Source organism: Pocillopora damicornis, chromosome 9 (assembly GCF_964200805.1).
Source record: "Pocillopora damicornis chromosome 9, jaPocDami1.2, whole genome shotgun sequence".
Lineage (NCBI taxonomy): Eukaryota > Metazoa > Cnidaria > Anthozoa > Scleractinia > Pocilloporidae > Pocillopora > Pocillopora damicornis.
Genome location: NC_142678.1, coordinates 14,091,139 through 14,116,033, shown reverse-complemented (window position 1 = coordinate 14,116,033; position 24,895 = coordinate 14,091,139). Strand labels below are relative to the sequence as shown.

Below are 24,895 nucleotides of genomic sequence, written 5' to 3'. Positions count from 1 at the left end.
TTTTTGTGTCTACATGTCTGGCAGCTGAACAAGTTTTTGAACAGGTTTTTTAAAATACTCTGTGTCCGGCAGTCAGAAATTCCTACAGAAACATTCCTGGTATATTCTTTCAAATATGTTAAGAGTATTAGATGTTTCATTTTAAGTGTCAAGCGATTTAAAAACTTAACTTGGGTTTTAAGTGGAGGAATTTTCTAAGCTTGTGCATACCGTAAAATCGCATGGCTTTCGACGCTTATAAAGTATTTCTGACCTAGTCTATTGAGACCGTGCCGGTAGTCAGAAATATTCTCCAAATTCTCAGAGAAAACCTCATGCAAACCTAATGAAAGTGCTCAATGATTTTTTTAGAAATGCCGAGTTATCTCTAAAATTTACGATGCCTTTTTAGTGGACAAATTTTCCCGAGCTTGTGTATATCATAGAATCGTATTTGTCAGTCACAAGCTCAGATAATCGGTCTACTAAAAACCAAAATTAAATAATTTTTGAAATCGCTTGACGTTTCTAAACAAACATCTGATACTCTGATACTCTGAGAATTTTGAAAGATCTTTCCAAGCGAAGTTTGTGAAAAAATTTAATTGACAGACACGGAGAATTTTAGAAACCCTGTTCGGCTGTTGGACGTAGAGACACTTGAAATCCCTTGACGTTTCTAAACAAACATCTGATACTCTGAGAATTTTGAAAGATCTTTCCAAGCGAAGTTTGTGAAAAATTTAATTGCCAAACACAGAGAATTTTAGAAACCCTGTTCGGCTGTTGGACGTAGAGACACTTGAATGAATCCAAACAAAATGGATCAAATTTCAGTATGGATATAATGGATTAACGGACTCGCAAAAATCGTAAAGAATCAAAAACTCTTCATCATCTAGGGAATTATCGGTATAAGCCACTACCAGCGCGTTTCTGACATCTCCAAACGACATCTTCGAAGGACAAGTTAACCATCGTCTTCAGTCTGTCGGCGAAATCTTAAAGGAAAACAAGCGTTAAACTTTCGCGCCTTTTAACGGTAGTCGACCCAGTCTACCGAAGACACATCCAACCGTCGTAGCCAACCGCAGTCGGCAATCTTAAAGTCCCTTATAAGAAACTTAAGCAGTCAGGACAGCAACGCCAAGGAAGACTTTGATTTAAAAAAATAATTTCTGCCTTTAACTAGAATTTCAACAAATGGCTGCACGTATTTACCGTCTCATACGGCGCCACGCCTCAACTTCAACATAACGTATAGAAGAGCGTTGAGTTCCAAATGAAAATTAAAATAATTTGCCGTCGCGGTTTCGGTTCGTAGATGACGCAAGTTGTGGTGATTTCACGTTGTTGTTTTGCATAACACGGCGAAGAAATGTACAAAGTTTTAAAGCGCACGTGCTGAGCTATTGTTTTGCCAATTAGATCTTTTGTTTCGTAGAAAAAGTTGTGGTTATTCATCGTGATGAATGACAATAAAAGCTAAGTTTTTCGTTTGTCTCACCATGTAGTCACGTGTGATGTAGATTGCGACGTTTCGACTGCATACTGCTAGTCTTCTTCAGACAATGAGGTCGACTGGTCATGCGTGATCTTATAAAGCATGATGCTCTGTTGTGATTAGTTGTTTTTTCAACTGCGCTGATCGGTGCATTTCGATTCTTGCCGTTTACTCCGCGGATGGAAGGCTGCTGGTTGTTTAGGTGCTGTAAGAAGTCATCTACGATCCATCCTGGCCTGGATCGCGAAAACGTAAATGACTTCTTACAGCATCTAAACAACCAGCAGCCTTCCATCCGCTTCACCGTGGGGACAGAGAAAGACAACAAACTCGCTTTCCTAGGCACCGCAGTTTTAAGAGAACCTGACGGCCGCCTCACCATCAGCGTATACAGGAAGCCCACACCACCCTCAGTCAATAAAATACGGTATTGTTAATTGCCTTTACGAGCGCGCCAAACGTCTTGTAACAAAACCCTCCGTCATCTCCGAGGAGAAAAAACATCTGTCATCTGTTCTGGTTTCTAATGGTTATCCCTTTTCTTTCTTGCAGAAACTTACCAAGACCAGAAAACCAAACAGCGGTGCCGAACTCGCCAACGAGTTCAAAGCTACTGCGGTTTTACCTTATGTCAAAGGCCTGTCCGAACAGCTTCACCGTTGCCTACAGCAACAAGGCGTACGCGCTGTTTTCAAGTCGGAGACTTCTCTAAGATCTCAGTTAGTACGACCAAAAGACGTTGTCGACCCGGTCAAACAAGATGGCGTAGTTAACAGGATTCCTTGTGAATGCGGCAAGGTGTACATTGGTGAGACTGGAAGACCTATGCAAGACAGAATTAAAGAGCACGATCGAGACATTCGACTCGCCCGTACCGAGACCTCCACCGTTTCAGAGCATGCCCACAACACCGGACACAAGTCACTCTGGAACGAAGTAAAGTTTATTGATCGTGACCCTTATTACTATACGCGCAGGGTCAAAGAGGCAATTCATATAAGACTTTACCCTAACAACATCAACAGGGATAGTGGAATAGAAATTCTAGAAGCGTGGATGACCACGATAAAAAAAACAACAACAACAGGAGAGCCGTGCGACAGCGGACCGCCGAGGGAGCAGATCACTGAGTGAACAGCAAGGATCGAAATGCACCAATGAAATCACCAAAATTTGCGTGGTCTAAGGAAAGCCCGACGGCAAATTATTTAAGTTTCTATTTGGAACTCAATGCCGCTCTCATACGTTATGCTGAGGTTAACACATCCAGTCATTCGTGGAGTTCAAACTATAAATATATATTCATTTTTAAATCGACTTCTTCCTCGGCGTTGCTGTCCAAACTGCCAAAGTTCCCTATTAAATCATGCTGACCTTGCAGATTCATCTTGTAAACTTGCAAGAGATTTCTAGTTTTAAAGCAACCTCCAGCTCCAGCTGCGGCAACCTTGGTAAAGTGATTGGTATCTAAGAAAATGAATTCTTTGTTGACGGTGTTGGTGCGAAAATAATTATGCGTTCAAGCAATTACACAATTAGACAAACGTTTTCGAGAACCGGAACTGAAAAGACCCAATCACGGGGAGAAGTCAAATATTTGACATTTTGCACTCATAGTTATTGAGATCTTTCCTCTTAGAAAAATTATTTCGTATCTTCAGCTTTTCGTTTCTCGGGATAAGTAGAATGTCGACAAGTACTTCTTCAAGTAACCCTCAACAATGGAGAGCCGCTCAGGCTGGTTTTTCAAGTGATCGATCGGGAGAAAGTGCTTTTTTAGTGAGACTTCAAAGCCGAGAGAGAGAAATAAAGGCGCTGAACGATGAAATTGAGAAGCTAAGAGAAAATGAAGAACGCAATCATGCTAAAATTAAGGCTTTAGAGAGGAAAATTGAAGAACTAGAAACACAAAAACGGATATTGAAAGAACAGGTGGATCTCCAGAGCCGTCAGTTGGATTTGGTCAAGAAAAGAGTTGACGCTCTAGAAGAAGTGCAAGTCTGTCTGCTCCTGGCAACAATGTGTGATGAGATGGAAAACATGATGTTCAAAAGAATATTCCCTGAAAGATTTCATCCAAAAGTACAACGAAAGGTAAAAGACATCGAAGACATGTTAAAAACATCGGGAGACAAAGAAAAACGCCGTCACTGGGCCTCGTTACAAGCTGAGCTGAATTGGAAGTACTGCCACTTAGATGCCTTGAAGTCTCTAAAAAGAGTCAGAAATAAGCGCGCTCATTCCAAGGAAAAGCTTACAGAGGAAGCTCTTAGGGTTTCTGTCCAAAAAATGATAGAAGAACACTTCTTTAAAGAAGATAACAGTTGGCTCTCTGTTGAAGTCATCAACGAACTGATCACCATGTGGAAACAGTTAAGAGACAAACACTAGTCAATTTTGCAGAGACTCTCTTAAAACTGCCCAAGCATGTGATGAGGCTATATCTAAAGGCTTTTACCTAGATATATGACAACGATACATGGAATGATATGAAACATCGCTGATGTAATCTTGAAATTTTTATAGTACCAGAAAAGTCAATCATTATTGAACGCATTTGTGTCGTACACAAGCAATTTAGAATTCTCTACCAAATTTTTTAAGTTTCTTCCTGTTTCAGTTACTCGTTCGTCAAATCTTCGTAGCTTTAGGACGAATATACAAGAGCTTTTACTGAAATAATCACTGAGCTGGCCAAGCCGCACATTTCTGCAGCACTTATTTGTTTTTTAATACAATTTTTTAGTCAGGCAACCTCCGCAAGCCCGGTGGCTTCCTGGGTCTTCTCGACTTCTATAAATTTTACTGGTGTAGAAAATTTTTATTTGCACTGTTGATAAGGCAAATAAATGATGATGATGATGGATAAAAAACTGGATTAATTTAGATTTCCGACATTTCATGCTCAAACCCTGAGCAGACAAAGTTTTACTCGCTTTTACACATTTGAAAACAATTACATATTCAAACTTCAGACACTATGTGAGGACTTCAGGAGATGATCTTTCAAAACAACAAGCGCGGAATTCTGATTTGTAATTGTAATTTTTTAGAGAATAAAACAACCGACATATTTAGAATGTATTTTTTCTGTCACTTTTGAACGCTTCATTAATCTTTTTGTGTTCTCATCACCTTCACATTTCTCGAATTCAGCTCTTTGATTACAAATAAAACTTTGAAGGCCCCCAGGTGGAAGCTTGTTGAGACATGTCTTCGACCGTATATGGAGTGTTACATGGACAACAATACGTGCCGCAAAAGCAAAGATTTGAAAATAATCTCAGAGTGTCACACGAACCAACTGTTCATCAGTCGTCCCCTTTTCGTCAGTTCAGAAGAAAGATTACTCCGTCAGTTCGTCATTTTTTTCCCTTTTTGAGTCTGTTTGATTATTGTCAATTTCACTCTTTCCGCAAAATAGAAGGTAATAGGCCATTTTACAGTAGTGTACTTAGTTGCCAAGCTTTTGATTTGGAGTGAGGCTGAAGGTGACCATGTTGTGATAGAGACCAGTATCTAGTAGAATGATAACAAAGTAATTTATGTTTGAAAAGGGACAAGGTTTGTATCATAACAAGGTCAACCTTAGCCTCACTCCCGCTCAAAAGCTTGGCAACCAAGCTCACAACTGTAAAAGGCTATTATGCGTAACTCTGGCGATAACTAGGAGAGCATTGAAGCGTTTCATTACATCACCATGCATACATTATGAGCGCCAGAATTATTTTAAAATGAACCTTTCGACAATCATAGTGATTGCGGAGTGTATCAAACCTTTCAGTCGTTAAAATGCGGCTGGTTCTCGCCTTCTTCTCCATTGTTGTTGTTGGCATCGATAACTCTCTTCAAAAGGTTTACAGTGACGCTGAGTATCTTGAAGACAAATGCACGATACATTCAACTGATAATTACCATACGAGAGTGGATATTGATCGCAAGAAGTTTTACTCGAAAGGTATGCCACCCCGTAAAACAAATTGCTTGTGATATATCCGATCGACAGGAATTACCGCATAGTACTTAAACATAAGTTCTGTATCATGGTTACTGATCTAAAAGTAACCCAAATTCGATCAGAATGCAGAATTCCCTTTACCGATGCTACATCAACAAGGGATACTATTTGCACTTTAGATCATCTTCCGCTGTAAACATTTCACCTTTTAATTAAGTCACTTGAATTTTAAACCTACCATCTACATATTAAGGATGTTCAACAGCTTCACACGAACATGCAATTTGCTTATGAGTCTAGAGAATGTTTTCCGGTAAATAAAACCTGGTGTAATGACGTAGCTGCATTAACCAAGAGACTCACATAAATCAGTGGAAAAGAACATCCGAAGCAGTAAGCCGACTCTGAGCGGAATTTCGTCGATTTGACGTCTGTTGGGACACTCAGAATTATTTTTTCCCAAGTACTGATGTTCGCGTAAATTGAAAAAAATATTAGATCAGTAGGTTAGCTATTATGGATTACTGCTGTCTGTAACAGCCTTTCAGCCCCTTTACTATTGACATTGCAATTCCCTTGCGATCAAATTTCAGGAATAGTATCCTATAATTCCTAATTTTCATATTATTTCAGCCTGTGGAGCTGTTGTCATATGTCGTCCAAAGGAAATGTCGATATCTCTTCTCAAGGCCTTTCTTGCCAGAGTTGCCCGAGAGGACCTCCGCCTGCTGGACTCTAACTGCACAGCAACAGAAAATGCCACACACTTTGTTCTTACGACATCTCTGATTGGATGCGGCACATTTAATAGACACACTGACAGCAGTGTAATATACAGCAATAAGGTTCGACAAGTGTATTCTGAGACAGTGATCATAACACGGGCTCCAGAAATTCAGATTTCTTTCAGCTGCCATTATTCTAGACACGGTTTAGTGTCAACTGGTGCAATCCGTGGTAAGGACACAGAAGACAATTTTGAACCTGAAGATAATCATTGTTGGAAAAACAGGTAACATTGGGCAGTAAAAGCAGCCTATTTTCGACCTTGGCTCCAAGTGGTTAGCTGCGCTGGGTTTCAAATCTTGACGTCCCACCAAATTTAGGCTCCCCTCTGCTTCTTAACCCTTTACACCCTCACATCAATATCCAAATTCTCCCTACTCAGGCTGTTCTTTATACATTTCCAAAGGTGCTGAAAAGAACTGAGAGTTTGTTTAACAATCAAGAGTTTTTATAGTGGGTGATCATTTCCTTTACTCTCATAGCCTTAATGTGTGATTCAGGGGAGATATTGTAAGGAGAAATTAGATGCTGGTCAATCTTAGGGATCATAGGAGGAAGGGGGAATTGGATAATGTATATTTTTTATGTTTGCTTCTCTGTCTTTCACATAAAAATTTCTTTCGACAGCTCCTTTGCACTACAAACAACTTTCTTTATCATTTTGGTGGAGGGGGAATCTTTTTCGATTGTTTCTTCAAAACAAGATTTTGCTTCAATTTTGTAGTTATTGCTGAAGATTCTGATTTCTTTGCAACATTTCTTTGAAAATTTAATCCGTGGTTTATTAAACCTGATGATGAATGAAAAAAAATGACCATCATAAAAATATTACCTTCACCCCGTATTGATGTCGTCGTCTCGTAAAGAGACATCACTACAATTTCTGACTCTTTATTCTCTTATCGTTCTCTTTTTCCCCCAGGTTTCTTTTGTATCGTCGTTTTCCATCGTGTCCTGTTGAATTTAGTGACAGGACCATGGAAACAAGACTAAAGCCATGAATAACAACGTCAATAACAGAAGACACAGACGCGACAACAATGAAGAAAGGACATCGCACGATCGTCCATTACAAATCGATGTCCTGATGCTATGAAATAAGTGCCTGAACATCGAAATATACTTAGGTGAAAAAAAATTAAGCAATAGTTGTTGAAGATAATCAGTCGACGAGCAACGCGGTAGTTTCTAAGTGGAACGTGTTAATAGCCAGAGTTTGTTCCTGTGTCATTGCCGTTTATTTGCTGTAGGTAGGCCAGAAAGAAACGCCGAGCGAGTTAATCGTTTCCCCTAAACATCGGTAAGCATATGTTCCACACTGTTCTCTATACATTTCCGGCTATCTGTCGAGAGCTCCTTCAGTTGGTGATCATTTCCTGTATTCTCGAGACCTTAATGTGTGATGCAGGGGTTGCATTGTAAGGAGAAATTAGGTTATAGTCACTCTTTATGATCAAAAGGTTGAAGTATCTTTGAATCGAACACATTACACTTCATCCACGTAATGTCATGGTCCGAAGACTAACATTTTCCGCGTTCACATTATGTAAATAACTCCAAGATAATAAAAGAGATCAATAAACAAAGTTTACGTTTGTCCACAATTAAAATAATTTAACTTCAAAGCGGAAAATCTAATCTCGTCGCCAAAAAAATACATTCCCAGCAAAACGATGAGGTCAGTTTGACTTTTAGTCCCGAAAATGTACGACAAACTAGTCATACTTGTGCTATTTCAAGTTTGCTTCGCGCTAGTAAGATGCCGCCAAGGAATCTCTTCTTATGATAAACCACAGCAAGCCATGCGCGGAGGAAAGACGGGGAATGAAATAAGCGAAGAAACTTCACGAGACTCCCTTATGACAGGTACGAACTAACTCCCTTACAGACTAAAGGCAGTTTTGAAAATTAGATACGATAATTTTTTCACTCTTTCCTCGATAGACGAGTTGGTATATAACTAGCTGGAATATCAATGCTCTTTCTCCTGTGCTTCTGGCCATAACTTGGACAAACATTTATGATTCTTGATAAACTTGTGGCACTCAATTTTACTGAGAGTGAATGTGACTGGTGTGGAGGAGAGCTTAATTCTAAACGTAATTTGAAGTGTTGGTAAATAGTTTTAATCAGCACTTATAAGACGAGAAACTTTATTCATTTCTCACTTTTTATCAGTTGCAATGGCAACTGCCCAATGAAGCTTAACTCAACAGCCACTGTGATTATGTTTTCGTCGCATCACATTAACCCTGTTCTATACATCTGTTGTGTTGCTGTCAATGTTGTCCGAAAGCTCTACTAGATTCACTGTGTCTCTGAATTATCACTCATCTGTATGTCATATTCAAACAGGAGTTCATCCCACATATATTAAATAATTCATATTTTGACCGGTGGGTGATAAAAAATAACGAAATGATCCTCAAGTGAACTGAAATTGTCTGAGAAAATGCCGAAAAAGAGGAATGAAAATTCAGACTTTGAGGACCTTCGAACCTTGTGGTAACTTGATTTTTTTTCATTCTTATTATCTGCATTTACTTCACTTTCGATTTACCTGAAAGAGTCATTTAGTAATATTAATAGTATATATTGGGAAAATTTCTAGTTCACTAATGAATCCTCCATCATGGATCCTTAAATGGATGGATCAGTACAAATGCTCAGCTTTACTAGCTTTATTTTAACTTCAACAGAAGCTGATTCTTCGCTCCATTACTCAGATGATAGTAAAGGTTAGTTCTCTGTGCTAAGGCTGGGATTCTATTGCAAATGATAGACTTTGGTTCATTTTAAACAGTTATGTGACTAATGAGTTATCAAGAGAAAAGGAAGCACATCTGAATCATTTTTTCCGAGGGAACTTCTTCGAAATATGGTATTATTCTTTGTGCAGAAAGATTGCTTGGCAAAACTTCTGAATAGTGTTATGACACTTCCTTTTCAGATGATGAAGTCTCTGTTGAGTGCTTACAGAATGACATGCTCATTGCTATTCCCAAGTCCGTGCTCCGTGGCACAGACCGTGAGCATATCAGAGCCCTGGACGTGAATTGCGGGGCAACCGACAATTTAACTCACTTTATCCTTGACGTGCCGCTGACCGGTTGCGGAACAAAGAGCAGGCACACAAACTCGTCAGTTATTTACAGCAACGAAGCTCTGCCTGTCCCGCCTGTAGCAGAGGACATTGTCTCTCACGTGCCCGATTTCCAGATTCCGTTTCATTGTTATTACGACAATGAGGGACTGGTGTCAGGAGTTGGACTCATGCCACGAAGCGAGAAAGTTATTTTCTCCGAAAAAGGCTTCGGCAAATTCACCATGAGGCTAGAACTCTTCCCAGACCTCAGGTTTGAATGAGATAATACAGACACCACACGATCTCAGGGAGTGCACTCCCAGGTTACAGTATTCCAAAGCAAAATGGTTTGTGGGGTTAAGCCGGCTTCATTAGGAAAAATAAACCAGGCGCTCTCATTCTTCGGAATATTGATTTGGGAAAATTACTTAATTCATTTCAAACAAAATTTCTCAGTTTTTTCATTCGCAAAAGGCCTCTCCTACTGAGTTTCCCTAGAAAATATTTCGGCAGTTTAAATAGAAAAAATGTAATAAAACACGATACTTTCGATATTGCCACTGATCCTAGCTTTAGATAGGATCTTTGTCTTATATCGCCTGGCTAACAAACGAGCGAAAGGAAGCATTTTGAGGTCACTTTCTTTGTGCAACTCGAACTTGTCTCAGAATTCATAGGTTTGATTTCACCTCTAACATAAAGTCGGCTGTAAATTAGTACTGTGTTAGTTTAAGCTAAGCACCTAAAGAAGACTGAGAATTAAATCTGGACAATAGCGTCGTTCAGGAGATTGCTTACCTCCATCTCATTATTTTCTAGCCGATAAGTTATATAATGCATTGTAGTAAACCTTAATTTATCGTCATTTAATATACTCATGCCATCTTCTAGCCAGTAAGTAAGCAAATACCAACCTATTTCAAACCAGTTACACTCAGTTTTAAGAGGAGAATAGTATTTCAACAGCTGCAAAACAAACTTAGCATTTGAAATTATACTGATTTAGCTTTTCAATATCATTTCAGGTTTGTTGGCCCATATACTCAAGACGACTACCCCATTTCATTACGACTGCGCCAAAAAATATTCTTTGAGGCATCTGTTGACACCATTGACCACAGGCTGACCATCCTCGCCAGGGAATGTTTTGCAACGCCCAGTCCCGACATTAACAGCTCACCCAAATATTGGATCATCAAGAATGGGTAACTTGAAAGCGTCCAGCTTATTAAATAATTTTTACATAATTCTCCTTGCAAAAATAATAAAACACATGGATATAAGTTTCAAGGTGGTTTATGTCGTTATGAAAAGATTAGAAGGGAACGTAGGAAATGAACACACTTGAATCCTTCAAATACGTAAGATTTAAGATCTTATTTGTTCTGTGTCTAACCTATATATATCATAACAATGCATACTAAATATTGCTTCGCTTCTTACTAGACCAAACAAACTAAATTTTCAGTAAACCTACATGACTAAGGAGAATTTTCAGTCAAATTGGGTTCAGTTCTTTTTCTTATTTTGTTTCGTCTCCAATTTGTTTTCATCTTTTATTCACTTTTATGATAATAATTACTGTCTCACACCTTTTCTTTTTTTCACTCATAACAGCTGCAAAGTGGATGAGACACTCGAATATCACCCGGCCAATGAGAGATCTGAGCGCTTTAGTTTGGAAAGTTTCAAATTCATCGGAGAGCATCCATTCGTCTTTGTGCATTGCCATATAAGGGTTTGTAACCATTCGGATCCAGAATCCAAATGCGTACGCATCTGTGAAGACCGAAGGAAACGTGACGTCAATGTTGTGCCGGAGAGCGTCGATGACGTTTATCCTCTTGCCCAGGGCCCTATCACGTTAAGAAAGGAAGAACTCAAAGATGAAATGGCGACTAACACTATTAGAAATGGTGAGATATTTAAAAATGATCTCAGTAATAGCTTTGTTTTTTGTTTTGTTTCTGTCTCCAACAAAACAAAAATACTGAGCTTTATAATGGGTTAAAGGAATAAATTCTTTGGGGAGAAATCAGATAAACAAAAAAAAACAAAAAAACAAAGAAGCAAATATTTACATGACTGAATCTTTTCGTTATCGTTTTTCTCAGGTCCATCTGCACTCATTATTGCCACTGCGACTGTATTATTAGCACTGAGCGCGCTGGGTGCAGCGCTCCTCATAAGACACAAGAGGAAGTTGGTACATGAATACAAGACTCTTGTCCAAGAAATTCAAAGCTAAAAAAGTGTGATCATATTTGAATACAATGTTTGATCATCTGTTTAATATACAATACATGAGAAAAAAGCCGCTTAAAAGCTTACCTTTTTTCCGACGAGAAAGATATTTATCGGTCAAGTAAGGTATGAAAAGCCAAAGGAATGACTATGAAAGATGTTACCTTTGAAAAGAAACTGAACAGAATACGACAAGTTGCTTTTCGCAGCTGGTAACAAAAAGATTAATAGCCGTGATCTTCAAATTTGTATGTTTACTTTTAACTTCTTTGGTAGATGGTACGAGTTTTTTTCCACTCTGGAAATAGCAACTGAGTCTGTTCTTGAGTTTGTTCGTTTCGTAAATAGGGATGTGATATCTACGACTATTTCTCAGATTAAAACTATCTTTATTTGGTTCTTGAAAAAAATCAGTTTAGTCCGTGATCGATATTGTTACTTATGTCCTGAAACATTTTGACCATTTGAGTCTGTCTGTGTTTAAAAGGTGTCTCTAAATTATCTAGCCTCTCGATGGGTGACATGCAGGAAGATGATTCTCACAGCGCGCTTCTGCATGCCTTCCAGTTCGTCTTACAGGTAACTTTCAATTGGGTGTGAATTGTGAAAAACCGGAGAAGCGCACTCTATTCACATAGATGCATGTTGTTTAAGAGGTTATGAGTTCTTTAATCAGTTCCTTAGTCAGTAGCAACGTTTGCACTCTTCAGTTGCTTGAGCCCTGATGCCTCTCGATAGACAAGCAGGAAGATAATTGTCACAGTACACTTCTACCCATTCCCACTTGCCGTCTTGTTTGACTCTTTGTTTGCGATATTTAAGAAATAGATGATCCAGTATAAAATACCATATGGGAAATCCAGGGCGATTACCTTTTCAACCCTGATGGTAGTGCCAGTTCCGTCCGTGTGCTTGGTCCAAAAATGAACCTAGCCGGGAGCCATTGGGCTCCTAACCTTGCTTAGTAAAGCATGCGCGGTAGAGAACTTGGGGATGGACCCAAATTGGTTATCACCAGTCTTCTTCAACATACCTGGTTGCACGTGCTCTATGGTGGAACAGGTGGTAATGATATGGGGCGTTAGCCTTTGTTGACGTTCTTCTCCGGCTTTGGTTTATAGGGATGGGCACTACATCGCCGTCCCTCCCTTTGAGGAGGGACGTCTATGGGCAAGTTAGGATGTCTGTCTGTCTGTCTGTCTATGAGCAAGTTAGAATGTCAGCGACCCACCAAAAGGTCGCTGTTATCTTTCAATAACCACGCTGAGATTACAGTCCAGGCCAAAGGCTTTCCTGGGGTTAAGCGACGAAAGCTTTAAGTAGACTATATGAGTGGGGAACTTAAACAGTAGGACGGTTGGAGAGTGGTCCTATTGTTGAGGTTTGAGGTTGGTAAGTAGGGATCTGAAAGTACTCATTGACATAAAAGCCTTATATAATATTGGCAAAGTCCTATCCGTTGGACGTCTCGGCCAGATTTTACAAGGTCCTATTTGTCTCTCGAAGCAGAAGACACGGCTTTGCTCCACCACAAAGACTGTTTACAGCCTTTTAAGTCAGTGACTTTGAACTCGTAATACTGCGCTCTCTATGCAGATCTAACACTCACGATGAACGCGATTCCTCAAGAAAATAAACACCGGAGAGGTTTCTTTGGGCAAGGGCCATTTGACGTCGTTTGATGAGATCTTTTAGGGTTGGATTGATTCATAGAGGCTCGCTATACTGGATAGCGTTGCGCACAAATTTTGTCTCATGAGACCCTCTCCCCTCCCCCTCCCCCCCCCCCCCACGTGACTCAGACAAACATCGCAGTCCGCAGTAACCGAATGTATGCCATAGAGCGTCAACATGTGAAGAAGTAATGTAAAAAGTCGGGTAAATCGGAGTATATGTTTTCCCAAAAGGCAAAGAATGGTTATAACTTATAACTAAGCATTGCTATTGGGGTGAGTGCAAAACTGACCCGAGGTATTCTCACAATTGGCCAAAATCGCTCTTAGAGCTGCAGGAATCGGGGAAGAAAGTCTTCACTTCATTCCACAAACCGTCGCAAGACAATGAACAGTGCAAGAGATGGATAGGGGCTTACTCGCTTCACCGAAAAGAATGTCACGAGGAATACTTACATTTGTGCTGTTCACTGGCCCGGTGAAAAAGGCCCCACTTCCGAAAATTCCGATCCCCTCAAGGCAAATCTTACGCCCGCGCAACTCTGTCACGCACGTCCCTAAAGAGAAAGGCACTGAAATCAAGATCAGAACCTTTACTACTAGGAAAGCGTAGCCAGTGTGGAGAAGAATTAAACGATTGTATGGCGATTGGCGAGTTAGAAGAATATTCAACTGATAGTACAACAAGTATTGAAAGAAACGATAGTCGTGATGTCCCTCATGTAAATAAGAACCCTATATAAAAGGAAATTTGGTTGTGGATCAAGGTTTGCAATTGCGAGTACACTCTTTCTTCTAAGGTGGATACTATGATATTGAGGAACGAAGTTGCCCTCTTGAAACCTCAGGCTCCCAAGATTGAGGGAGGCCTTGGGATTTTCGGTTTTGCGGTTTTGGCTATTTTTTAGATCAGTTTTTCGGTTTTGGTGTTCATTGCGGTTTGCGCATTTTCTGTTTTAACCTTTGGTTTTCGGTTTTCGCGAAAAATACTAACGGGTTTTCGGATTTGATATCCGATGCGATTTTCGGTTTTTCCCTATTTGACCTATTTGAGTTCCGGTTTCTCTTCGATCTGAGCGGCAATTACGCGCCTCCACCAATCTCGAATAGCCGCTAAACGCAATTGTTATCGAGAGGAATGCGTGACAAACCAATTGAAATATCGCGGGGATCGCTAGGTAGCCTACGTGTAGCCTTACCCTCCCCCTTCCCTAAGGTGGGGGGAGGGGGAGAGGGGAGGGTACGGCTACACGTCGGGTACGGCTAAGCATGGAACGTTGCCAGAGTTTCTTTATCAACGCCACCTCGAAGTTGGTGACCAAGTTACAGGCTATACGTGACTGATTGACTCAACATTCCAGTAGAATCTCCAAACTTTCAGGTCTTAGTTCGCAAATGGAAATGTTACATTAGGGATTTTCGATGAAACTTTCCAGAGCTATGGCTTTTTGCGACTGCAAAATTGCAATCCTGTCGAGGACTTTACTGCGAATTTCCTTAATTTAACTAGGCTCCATTATCAGATGCTGAGTCCGCAGAGACCACGCTCGAGTTCCTTGAGAGACCAGCTGTTAATTTAAGCAGATACTAGAAGATACGAATGCCAGGTCCATGGTATTCATAAATCCTGTCATGAAATTAGTGTAGTTTACTCTGTATGCTCCACTTGTCACCACTGTTTCGGATCGATCAGGGATTTAATAAATGGGATGTGAAAATGTATCTATTTTGACAGTTTTACATGCGGTTTCCGGTTTTGATCGAATTTTTTTTTTCGGTTTTTCGGTTTTGGATGATTTTTTCTACGGTTTTGCAGTTTCTAATGGGCCCCCCCCTCAAAATTGTAAGTAGTGTGTCTTACGAAAATATTCTGATAGATTCAACCCTTATGAAAAATTTCGTTGGCCTGATATCTTCGGAGTTTGAAGTTCTTCATAGTCTACTTGACGACGTTTCTCCTTTCGCAGCAAACCGTTTTCCTCCATCGATGCTTGGATCGAGAGTGTGATGATTTCCAGCCGTTATACATTCGGGAACGCGTTTGACAAGTTCATCACGTTTTCCGCTTAATTTAAACCCTGTACACTTCAGCCACCGCTTTAACTAATCAACAATGTAGTTCTCTGGTTCACTTTCAAACTTGGAGCTAGCAACGCCATCATCTTGCATTAGAACGGTCAGAGATCGAAGCGAAGTGCCGGTGAACGACATAATTTCTACTTGTAGAAATAGCTCATTGAGTGGTTTGTTTGTCTGAGTCAAGTGGAGGGGTCTCAATTTAGATGACGCTATTGTTTTGGATTGTGAGGGATCACCATGACGCCATAAGGCACATACGTGTAAACTGCTATTAACAGCAGATTCTTAGTAAAGCGGTCACTCCTTCTCCTTACGCATCAGTCCTCATGTGCTCGCGTGACAGAGTCACGCTATCTTACTCCAGTCTGATCTCTGACTTCGGGTTAGATTGCACAATATAAGATGGCGACTCACGAAATTGCTATCCATGATCAAGTAAGGTCCCTTTGTATTAGCGGTGGGACGCATGGAAATGAACTCAATGGCGTTTACCTGGTTAAAAACTGGCTGAGAAATGGTTCTATCGAAATTCAAAGGAATTCTTTTCAAACTCATGCTATACTTGCGAATCCAAGGGCAACCAAGCGATGTGTGCGTTTCATTGATGTAGATCTCAACAGACAGATAAAATCAGAAAATCTGTTGTCGTCTGTGGAGAAAGAGGAGGAAAATTGTCCCTATGAAATACAGAGAGCCTGCGAACTGTATTCACGATTTCAAGACGAGGCCGGAAGAAAGGCGATAGATTTCTGGATCGATCTTCATAACACAACTGCAAATACTGGGCCCTTTTTTATAATGAGCGGATCTGCTGGTCCATTTCTGTTACACCTCGCAGCAGAAATGCAGAAAGAGTTTCCTGAGCTACGCATTATGCTTCTGAAGGAGGGAAATTTTGAGGGGCAGCATTTTGAAGGGGATCAGCATGAAAACAGCAAAGAGGACCTCCTAGATGCCTCTAAATTTCCCACACAAGGTGTACATGAGTTAGGTGTGGAGGGCATAACTTTAGAAATGGGCCCACTAGCACATGGTACTTTGAACATGGCCATTTACAATTTGGCAAAGAAAATAGTTACGGGTGTGCTTGACCGTGTTGAGAAGTTTAATAATGGCCTTGAATTTGAGGAAAAGGAAATTGAAGTGTTCAGATCACTAGGCAACATCCATTTTCCTACTGATGCAGAAGGTGAACTTTCAGCCATGGTATCAGCGAATGTGGAAAGAAGTGATTGGAAACCACTGAATCCTGGTGACCCACTCTTCCTGTCATTTTCTGGTGAGACCATCCCTTTCACTGGAGATGATGTGGTGTGGCCAGTTTTTATAAACGAGGCTGCATATTTCCCAAACAACATAGCAATGACAATCACTGCAAAGGAAAAGATAACTGTTCCAGCACTGAAGTTGAAAACAAACTAAAATGAGACTGTTCCTTACTTTGTGAATTTACATTAATCATATAGGTTGAGGACTGTGAGTTGGGAATTCATCATTAGGAAATTTATCTCGACCTAGTGATCAGTTTTGAATAATACCTTTCTGTTGATTGAAAAGAGATGCAAGTAAAACACTCGGTCAAATAGTCTACTAGTTGCTGAAGGTACATATGTGTTAACCCTTTCACTCCCAGAAGTGATTCACAGGTAACTTCTCCCTACAGTATCTAGCCACTATCCAGCAAACAGGTAATGAGAGCACTCAAATGTATCAGGTAGGAGTTGTTATCTTGATCTAACACCAAATTCTTGCAACTAATTTGTAAGGTAATATGTAGCAGTCAGATGGGAGAGTTAACAATCAGATCCTGGGAGTTAAAGGGTTAACTACAATAGCACATTCTATGAAGCTGAACATTTTGACTCTCAATGGCACAAAGTTAACTTAGTCTGCCTCTAATGCTAGATTCTTAGTAAAAGCCATGTGCTGTAGAATGTCTTCCACTAAAGGGTCTTGCAGAGATCCATGTACAGGCCTGTTTACCCTTTACCTCCACAAAAGTACCATATCATTGAACAGTAGTGAAAATGGGGTAACATAAACGTTTTATAAAGGCGAAGTTGGCATCCAGGCTTCTGGGATTTCAATTTCACTGTCCCTGTTGATGTTGCTTGGGTGAAGTCTTATTTGAATGTCCTCTATCACCCTGCAGTTACAAACCACAACCTGTTTTATAATATAGCTCACCATTATCTTTAGTAGCAATTTCTGTAATTGCAATTTTGTCAATAAGGTTTAATATAAGGACCCATGTGATCCAAAAACAAACCAAATAAGATCTTATATTCCATTGTTTATCCCACTTTGTAAATTTTATATGTAACAATTATTCACCAAAGCCAAAGTGAGTATCATTGAATAACTGTTGAGACAAAGTTGAGGGGATTACTAAGCAATGCTCACTGAGCCTGAGGTAAATAAATGTTTTAGGATGATTACTCTGGTGCTTTGTTGTTGAAATCATTCTGCAATGAAGGAAGCTTTGCTTTTACTTTGATATAATTATTTCATCAACTGAGTATCAAGATGAGAAACTTGTTTCCACTAGAATTTAGCAGATTTATTTACTTTAATCAGCAAAAGCTTCATATCTTATTTGAGGAAAGTGTCACACTAAACTTAGTCACTTTTTTTGTGCTCTTTGGAAATATTCAATTTTCTCCTAGGAAGTTCAACAAGGTGATTATGGAAAAATATGCCAATCCTTGATCAATCAAAGTGTGAGAACCTATATAATCACCTGAACAGTTAAACTAAAATCAGTTTTTAACATTTATCCAATGATGATACCGTAGAACCCCACTCACTCAAACTCCCAAGGGAAAAACCAAGGTTCCAGGTAACAAGGGTTAGTAAATGACTGCGAAAGTGGGTCAAATCCAAGGGAAATCAGATCTTGTTTAAGTTAACAGGGGGTTCGAGTTAATCAGGTTAGAGGTAGCAAAGTTCTAATATAGAATATCCACTTACCCACTAAACTCATGAATTACCCTAAAAGCAATTTCTTTGCTGTTCATTAAGAAACAATGCATTCTCAAATTGAAAAAGTATCCACTTACAAATTCTTTATTTCCAATGAAAGATATGTTCAGATGTATCTGATATTATTACTTAAAGTATTTCCTATCCCAACTCCTCAACATATAATTCTCACAGAGTTTGGAGTTGTTATAGTCTGACTCTTGGCATAACCTTTTTTTTTTGGTAGGATCAGAAGGATGATCACTACAACAAAAATTCTGTTTCGCAGAAATCATAACAAAATATTTACAATACTCTCTGTGCCTCAGTATCGCCAATTATTAAAAAGTATATTGGTCAGATATGCACATAGATTCTTTATGAAACAGTAAAATTTCCGCACAGCTCCATACTACTGTAAAACAAATCTGTTTTCCCAGTGAAAATATATTGTTTTTGTCATTGTTTTCTCTATCCAAGAACTGAATGCATAATGTAGTATGGGGCTGTGCGGAAATTTTTCCCATGAAACGACAGATGATCTACAGTACAGACTTGATTATACCTGGCAGAAATGTACCCTGGATACACGAGCACAGCACAGTCTTGGAGTTGGCAGTGTTTTTACTGTAATTGTAAGGATAAATGAGACAAAAATCGTGACCTCAAGCTCTCGAAGTTACTTATCGTTCACCAATAATGATAACAAATGTCAACTGGTTGTCTTGATCAGATGAAGATTGTAGTCTGCAAATGAAGTGATCGGGTCTTCGATGTCATCACTTACCCCTCTCTAAATTCACCACTAATTGCATCCAGAGCAGGTCGATCATAGATGGTACATCTCTGAAAATTTCCAGATTCATTGTAGAAGCAAATATGAAAGTATTAAGATAAAAGTTCCGGGTGCTGTTCCACTTGAAAATAAATACTGTTCATCAACCTTGTTTCTGCTTGTGAGTTTTGTTCACTTTACAGATGACTCTTAGAACTCCTTTCCTCTTGACAAACCTGCATCCAGAACACATAAGCTTTAGGGCAGTACGTACTTTGTAATTTCGAACCGCCATCAGGGTGTAAGCCACACCATGTTGTCGAAAACTGTTCAAAATTCCTCTTGGTATCGAATACATTCTGAGTTTCTTGTGAAAATATGGTGGATTCGACCTGACTCAGTAGCCAGGCAGTCAGTCAGTCAGTTTCAGTCCTTTTGACCGCGCGTGACTAGACAAGACGAACAAACAAACGACGAAAAATGAACTTGTAATTAAAATTAATTAATTATTGTTATCGTGTATTATTTAACCCTCTATTTTTATGATCAAGGAGAGTTTGAATTTTTTGCATCAAGTACTCTGCGGATTCTAGGACCTCGCAACTTGCGTTTTTTTTTCTCAAGGAGGAGAACCTAAAAGATCAATTCTTCTGAGTTCATTGGCAAAGGACAATGATCATAGGCGAGGTTTTGTAAAAAAGATAAAAAGTATGCACTGCATGACGACACGCAAGAAGGGACGAGAATGATAATTAAGAATTTGTTTTAATAACGTTTAATTATTGTCTATTACGCAGTGATGTCACGAAGCTAATTGCATTTCTAAAATCATAATTATCACTTTTAGCCGGAATCCAGTCAAATCAAAACATTTTCTTTTCAATCGGTATTCACGATCGATTTTTAACAAAATGCGAAACGAAGGCAGTGAACCTGCAACGGACGGTCATGTCGATCCTGATGTGTGGAACAATTCTAAAAATGATGATATTGCCAGAAACGACGGTGAAACGGTTGAAACAGAGTAAGATCCTTTCAAGAATGAAAATTGTAAACGATAAGCGAATTGCAGAGTAGTTCAGAAAAATCAACACCAACGGAACTATTACGAGGGACTATGATTATTTAATCATGAAAAAATTTTTCTGTATTCTTGCCGCAAATTGATAAGCTTTTCATTCATTATTCTTGTTTTTGATACATGATCCTTTTTCGCCCATTCCGGTTCTTGATATTTCATTTTATTTTCATTTTTCGGATCGAGTCACGTGATTTCACCTGACAACCACTAGCCTCCTTGGTTACCTTTCAGGAAGAGACGAATCACGTTGGCGGTAAACTTCAAGATGGCTCAGCCTCAGTACAAACTTGCTCGATTTGCAAAGTACGGTCCACCGCCCCTGACCCAAGAGCAAAAACTGAAGAAGGAGAAAGGGTTTGTTCTCGATGCTGTAGCGGTTAGCACTCTATCAGACGACTCCGGCCGAGCTAATCCGAAAATGGCGACCGCTATTCCACCGTACAATGCTCAAAAGGACAGGCATTCTAAAGGATATTTCGAAAAACCTGTCGTCAGAAAGCTTTTGAAAAAGACAGACCAGGTAAGAATGAGCCTCGTTTTATACTATGATTTCATTTTGACGTATCAGAAGTGGTTATGAGGTAGATAAACTTTTAGACTGTTTGTAAACAAATGCACTCTGTGAATAGCTAATTAAGAATTAGTGAACAGTACAGTTCGCACGCCCCGCAGCAACCCAAGAAGACTTCGCTAATTATCATAGAACAAATCATTAAAACTTTCCAATAATGCCTCTTTAACTACAGCAGTCAATATTGGTGTCAGTCTACAAAACGGAGAGCTTCGATGAGCCCTAAAACGTTTTCAACTGCGTGCAGGAAAATTCAATTTTGAGATGCTGATATTTTTTCTTTCGCATAGTTTACATTATTATCATTCTCGTTTTTCTGCCAGTTGAAACAAGGTTGACGTTAAAGCCCCATTAAACCATACTAACAACAATTACATCCGAAAACGATTAAGTTTCTGGAGGTTATTTCATGTAAGGTTTCCTTTAAATTTTTATAAGTAAACAGAGTTTGCAGTGTTGTAAAAAAATTTTAAATTGTGTGTTGGAGGGAATCCGGAATTACACTCGTTTGCTTTACTTCGATTTGTGGTTGATCTAGAAAATTCGCAACATCCTCTCAACCAAACTGGGACAAAAATAATATTGGTCGTAAAATTCACCACATTATCCCATGATTTATTAGGTTACTTAATTGTGCTCTGTGTTCTTCCGCTTCTCTGATTTCCAGTCCTTTTGTTTTAGGAGTGTCCTGGTGACTCAATAGCAGGCAAGCAAATGGACAAATTCTATGACAAAGGCATGATGGGTGACTACATCAAACGCCGCAACAGTGCAGGGGCTGGTAAGTTCACTACAGCCACCTTACAACAATGGCTGCATCCTTATAACAACTACTTCTTTGTTTTTCATTAGCATTTTTATTTTTCCCAAAATTGAAAATGATCTAAACTTCCAAATTAAAGGATCACCTTACATTCCCATCACCCCCTCATGGCTACCTCTTTTAAGCAGCCTCTTCCCTCTGTCCCTAAATATAGCTATTTTAGACTTGGTTTTGACTGTATGCATTTGAGAAATTTTTGGGATTGCTTGCTGTTATATTTTATAACTTACAAAAACATGTCAGTTGTGAAATTCACAAAATTGTTTTTGATACAGACAGTAATATTATAACTATGTCTAGTGCAAAGGTATGTGAAGGTAGTCATGTAATTTGAATCAGGGATTTTCAAATTGGTTTCCTTTTGATTTTCAATTGTCTTTGACTGGTCAGCATCATGATAACACTTCCAAAGAGCTACCCTCTGCAGGCTTTCATTTGTCAGTCTTTAAAAGGGTCTTGAGACTTAGATTTGGGAATTTTGTTGGATTTGGCAGCCCCACAAAATTTTTGGAATTTTAGATTTCTCTTGGAGTCAGATTTTTGTGAATTACTTCTTTTCAAAACTGAAATTTCCAGGGAAAAAAGATAAGACAGTTTACCCAGCTGTACTTTTTATATTTATTGTTTACATTATACTTTTTTGAGAAAAAGTTATCAGTATTGAGTGATACAATGATTTTTGTAATTAATTAAAATTAATTTTCATTTGTTCTCTACTAAAGGTCATTCAACAAGTCAAGTGGGAGGTCATGGTTTGTTCATGGAAAATATTCTCCCTCTTAATGGTTTCAATGGTTGTTTTGGATTTCGAAGAAACACTCCTTCGCTTCGAAACCACCCATCAGTTTTCATAGGTAAAATATTATTTTCATATTAATACTCTCCATTAACCCTTTACACTGTAACATTAGCAGCCATATTCTCTATACACTTTTATGAACATTTCCTTTAGTCATACAAGGAGAATTTGTCTCACAATCAAAGCTTCTTAGGTTGGCACTCATTTCTTTTATTCTCATGACTGTAATGAATGATTTCTGCAGTATTACTTTAAAGAGAAATTAGATGCTCCTAGTGTTAAATGGTTAAGGTTATTCTATTAATCCTTCTCTTCTACATGCTCAAACACACTGTTTTGAGAATGCAAGTTTTTGCTTTCCTTTGAAACTTATTGATGGTTTGTCACCCTGCTCCTGAGTAATTTCATTTTCCCTTGACCGGTCTTTAATGATGAAGAGTCAGAGTATTTTTTTGTAACATGGTGATGATCTTGTCATAAAAAAAAAAAAACTAATTAAGGAGGCTGTGACAGCTTATATTCTCTGAGCATTTTCGCACCTGGTTATGAATCTTTTTTTTTAAAACTGTTGTCAAACCTGCTTTCCTCATGTCCACTTCTAAGTGCACATTAAAGATGTGTCTTAGCACAGGTGGCCTAAGCTCCAGCTGTGAGATGATTGTCTAGTACAATAAGCATCATGGTGAAAATATAAGAGTTTGTGGGGGAATATTTATGACTGCTCTTGGGAATACAAAAATACAAATTCTCAATAAAAATACCTCACCTTACTTTCACAGTGCATCGCATCTTATTTGACTGCTTACTATGTTAAAAAGAATTGAACCCATTTCAGCAAGTTATCCATTTCTAGGTTTACTACATAAAAGGGCTTCTCTTGTGTGGTAAACCTAGAAATGGATAACTCTCTAAAATGGGTTCTTTTCAACAGAGTAAATAGTCAGATAATAAGCAATGCACTGTGGATGTAAGGTGAGGTATTTTTATTGAGAATTTGACTGTATTTTTTTATTCCAAAGAGCAGTCATAAATATTCCCATACAAAGTCTTATATTTTCACCATGACGCTTATTGCAAAAGATGATTGGTTCACAGCTGGAGCTTTAGCCACCTGTGATCTTAGGAACTCAGGGGTAACAGTTGTCTTTGGTTGTTATCTAATCATTGGGAAGGGAGGGGTCTTGAAAAGAATATTGTTGGTGAGAGTACTGGTGAATGACATTTTGAAAAAACGAGTTTAAGTCCTCTTAAGAGTCAAGTAAAAGTGTAACAGCAGCTGCCTTTGATTCTGATGATGAGGTACTCTCTGCTTGTTGCAAAAGTTGCCTCAGTTTCTTTCACCAACAATTCTTTTTAGAACATTATTCAAACAAGCTTGCTCAGAAGAAGAGATCCAGTCCGTTAACATACTATGTTTTCTTTACAAATGTCCATTTAAGCTTTTTCAAATTTTGCTTTGTGTCATTTTGTTTTGGACAGGGAAAATTGATAGCCGCTCAGTAGTTCCATGACAAGGTTGTCGCAATCTCCAAGTATCAAGAATAAAGAGATATCTGGTGTGCCTAATCCAAGGCATAGAACTGGTATACATTTGATGCCCATGTGTGAATGAGTTTCTATTCATAGTAATATATTTATTGATATTTGTATTTCAAAGCTGTTCAATTGGAAAGCAGCAATGTCCAGCACAACTCAACTTTGCAAGATGGTTTCTCCAAGGAATCAGGCAATTATGGACTTCTTTAATCTGTTACTGGCCAAATATGTTGGAGTGTTGGAGTGACTATAAAGAATTCTGTGCAGTGGAAACTTACCCAAGTTCAAGTTTACTTTTACAGAGCTCATTAATTTCCTGGTTGTCCCAGTCAGTGTAAAACTTCAACATATTATGGTTTCTTGGCCAAATACTTTGTCTGCTTTCACAATGATCTATGCAGCATAACCCTTTTGAACATCTCAACCCCTTCCCCCCCATGAGTGACCATCCAGTAAAACTTCATGTAAACTTTAAGGCTGTCAGGTAATAAGAGTTAAGACAAGTCTGAAAAGAAAGTTATGGAAATCTGGGTTTGGATAATTGGCTCTCAACTCTCCAATCTGGTTACACAGTGATGGTCTCACTCCTTAGGCCGGTCAAGTGGACTACCAGAGCTTGAAATACAATGGTAACATTTTGTTATGATTTAGAGTTAAAATAACTAAGAACATTGAACCATGTAACATATTTCCTGAACAACCATTAGTACAGTGTCTGGCCCACAAAGATCCTGGAAGCAGCCACAAAGTAAAATCAATGCTGCTTTGAAGTTAATGGCCTATGTTTGTACTGCATGCTGCACCATCTTAACTAATTTTCATAAGTATCATGCCACATGGTTTGGTAGTTTTTTGTAAAAAAAGTGTGGGGAAAAAAATAAATGTATTGCTAACTTTTGAGCATCAAGGTTGTTGATTGTTCTCTTAGATCTTTTGTATGGCCAGAACTTGCTGGGGAGGTTAAACTTATCAAGTTCTCAAAACAAGAAGGGTGACCTTAAATCGTCCTATGAACTGGGTAAATAGTATCTCCTTTTTGCA

At 38.9% G+C, this 24,895-nt stretch overlaps 4 protein-coding genes and 1 pseudogene across 4 annotated transcripts; all 5 read left to right on the top strand.

Annotated features, from left to right (window-relative positions):
- Positions 1-1,662: 1,662 nt before the first annotated feature.
- Positions 1,663-2,748, top strand: LOC149040306 (uncharacterized; annotated as a pseudogene).
- A 2,385-nt stretch (positions 2,749-5,133) lies between these two features.
- LOC149040305 (uncharacterized) lies at positions 5,134-7,813 on the top strand. The gene is made up of 3 exons (XM_089182108.1): positions 5,134-5,441; positions 6,075-6,453; positions 7,150-7,813. The coding sequence occupies exons 1-3, from the start codon at positions 5,276-5,278 to the stop codon at positions 7,226-7,228; spliced, it is 624 nt and encodes a 207-aa protein (XP_089038234.1). The 5' UTR covers positions 5,134-5,275; the 3' UTR covers positions 7,229-7,813.
- LOC113674875 (ZP domain-containing protein) lies at positions 7,801-11,966 on the top strand. The gene is made up of 6 exons (XM_027191373.2): positions 7,801-8,093; positions 8,927-8,965; positions 9,178-9,583; positions 10,338-10,517; positions 10,930-11,228; positions 11,427-11,966. Exons 1-6 carry the CDS (start codon positions 7,931-7,933, stop codon positions 11,558-11,560), a joined length of 1,221 nt encoding a protein of 406 aa, XP_027047174.2. The 5' UTR covers positions 7,801-7,930; the 3' UTR covers positions 11,561-11,966.
- Positions 11,967-15,090: 3,124 nt separating this feature from the next.
- LOC113674876 (N-acyl-aromatic-L-amino acid amidohydrolase (carboxylate-forming)) lies at positions 15,091-19,443 on the top strand. The gene has a single exon (XM_089183248.1). It carries the CDS (start codon positions 15,711-15,713, stop codon positions 16,728-16,730), a length of 1,020 nt encoding a protein of 339 aa, XP_089039374.1. The 5' UTR covers positions 15,091-15,710; the 3' UTR covers positions 16,731-19,443.
- Positions 19,444-20,314: 871 nt separating this feature from the next.
- LOC113674872 (sperm microtubule associated protein 1) lies at positions 20,315-24,761 on the top strand. The gene is made up of 4 exons (XM_027191370.2): positions 20,315-20,645; positions 21,378-21,477; positions 22,242-22,373; positions 23,798-24,761. Exons 1-4 carry the CDS (start codon positions 20,391-20,393, stop codon positions 23,827-23,829), a joined length of 519 nt encoding a protein of 172 aa, XP_027047171.2. The 5' UTR covers positions 20,315-20,390; the 3' UTR covers positions 23,830-24,761.
- Positions 24,762-24,895: the final 134 nt, after the last annotated feature.

Excerpts from the sequence above, each read along its gene's own strand:
- LOC149040305 (XM_089182108.1), top strand. The coding sequence starts at position 5,276 with ATGCGGCTGGTTCTCGCCTTCTTCTCCATTGTTGTTGTTGGCATCGAT. Across the intron at positions 5,442-6,074 it reads CAAGAAGTTTTACTCGAAAG|CCTGTGGAGCTGTTGTCATA; the intron begins GTATGCCACCCC and ends ATATTATTTCAG. Across the intron at positions 6,454-7,149 it reads AATCATTGTTGGAAAAACAG|GTTTCTTTTGTATCGTCGTT; the intron begins GTAACATTGGGC and ends TTTTTCCCCCAG.
- LOC113674875 (XM_027191373.2), top strand. The coding sequence starts at position 7,931 with ATGTACGACAAACTAGTCATACTTGTGCTATTTCAAGTTTGCTTCGCG. Across the intron at positions 8,094-8,926 it reads ACGAGACTCCCTTATGACAG|AAGCTGATTCTTCGCTCCAT; the intron begins GTACGAACTAAC and ends TAACTTCAACAG. Across the intron at positions 10,518-10,929 it reads TATTGGATCATCAAGAATGG|CTGCAAAGTGGATGAGACAC; the intron begins GTAACTTGAAAG and ends CACTCATAACAG.
- LOC113674876 (XM_089183248.1), top strand. The coding sequence starts at position 15,711 with ATGGCGACTCACGAAATTGCTATCCATGATCAAGTAAGGTCCCTTTGT.
- LOC113674872 (XM_027191370.2), top strand. The coding sequence starts at position 20,391 with ATGGCTCAGCCTCAGTACAAACTTGCTCGATTTGCAAAGTACGGTCCA. Across the intron at positions 20,646-21,377 it reads TTTTGAAAAAGACAGACCAG|GAGTGTCCTGGTGACTCAAT; the intron begins GTAAGAATGAGC and ends CTTTTGTTTTAG. Across the intron at positions 21,478-22,241 it reads CCGCAACAGTGCAGGGGCTG|GTCATTCAACAAGTCAAGTG; the intron begins GTAAGTTCACTA and ends TCTCTACTAAAG.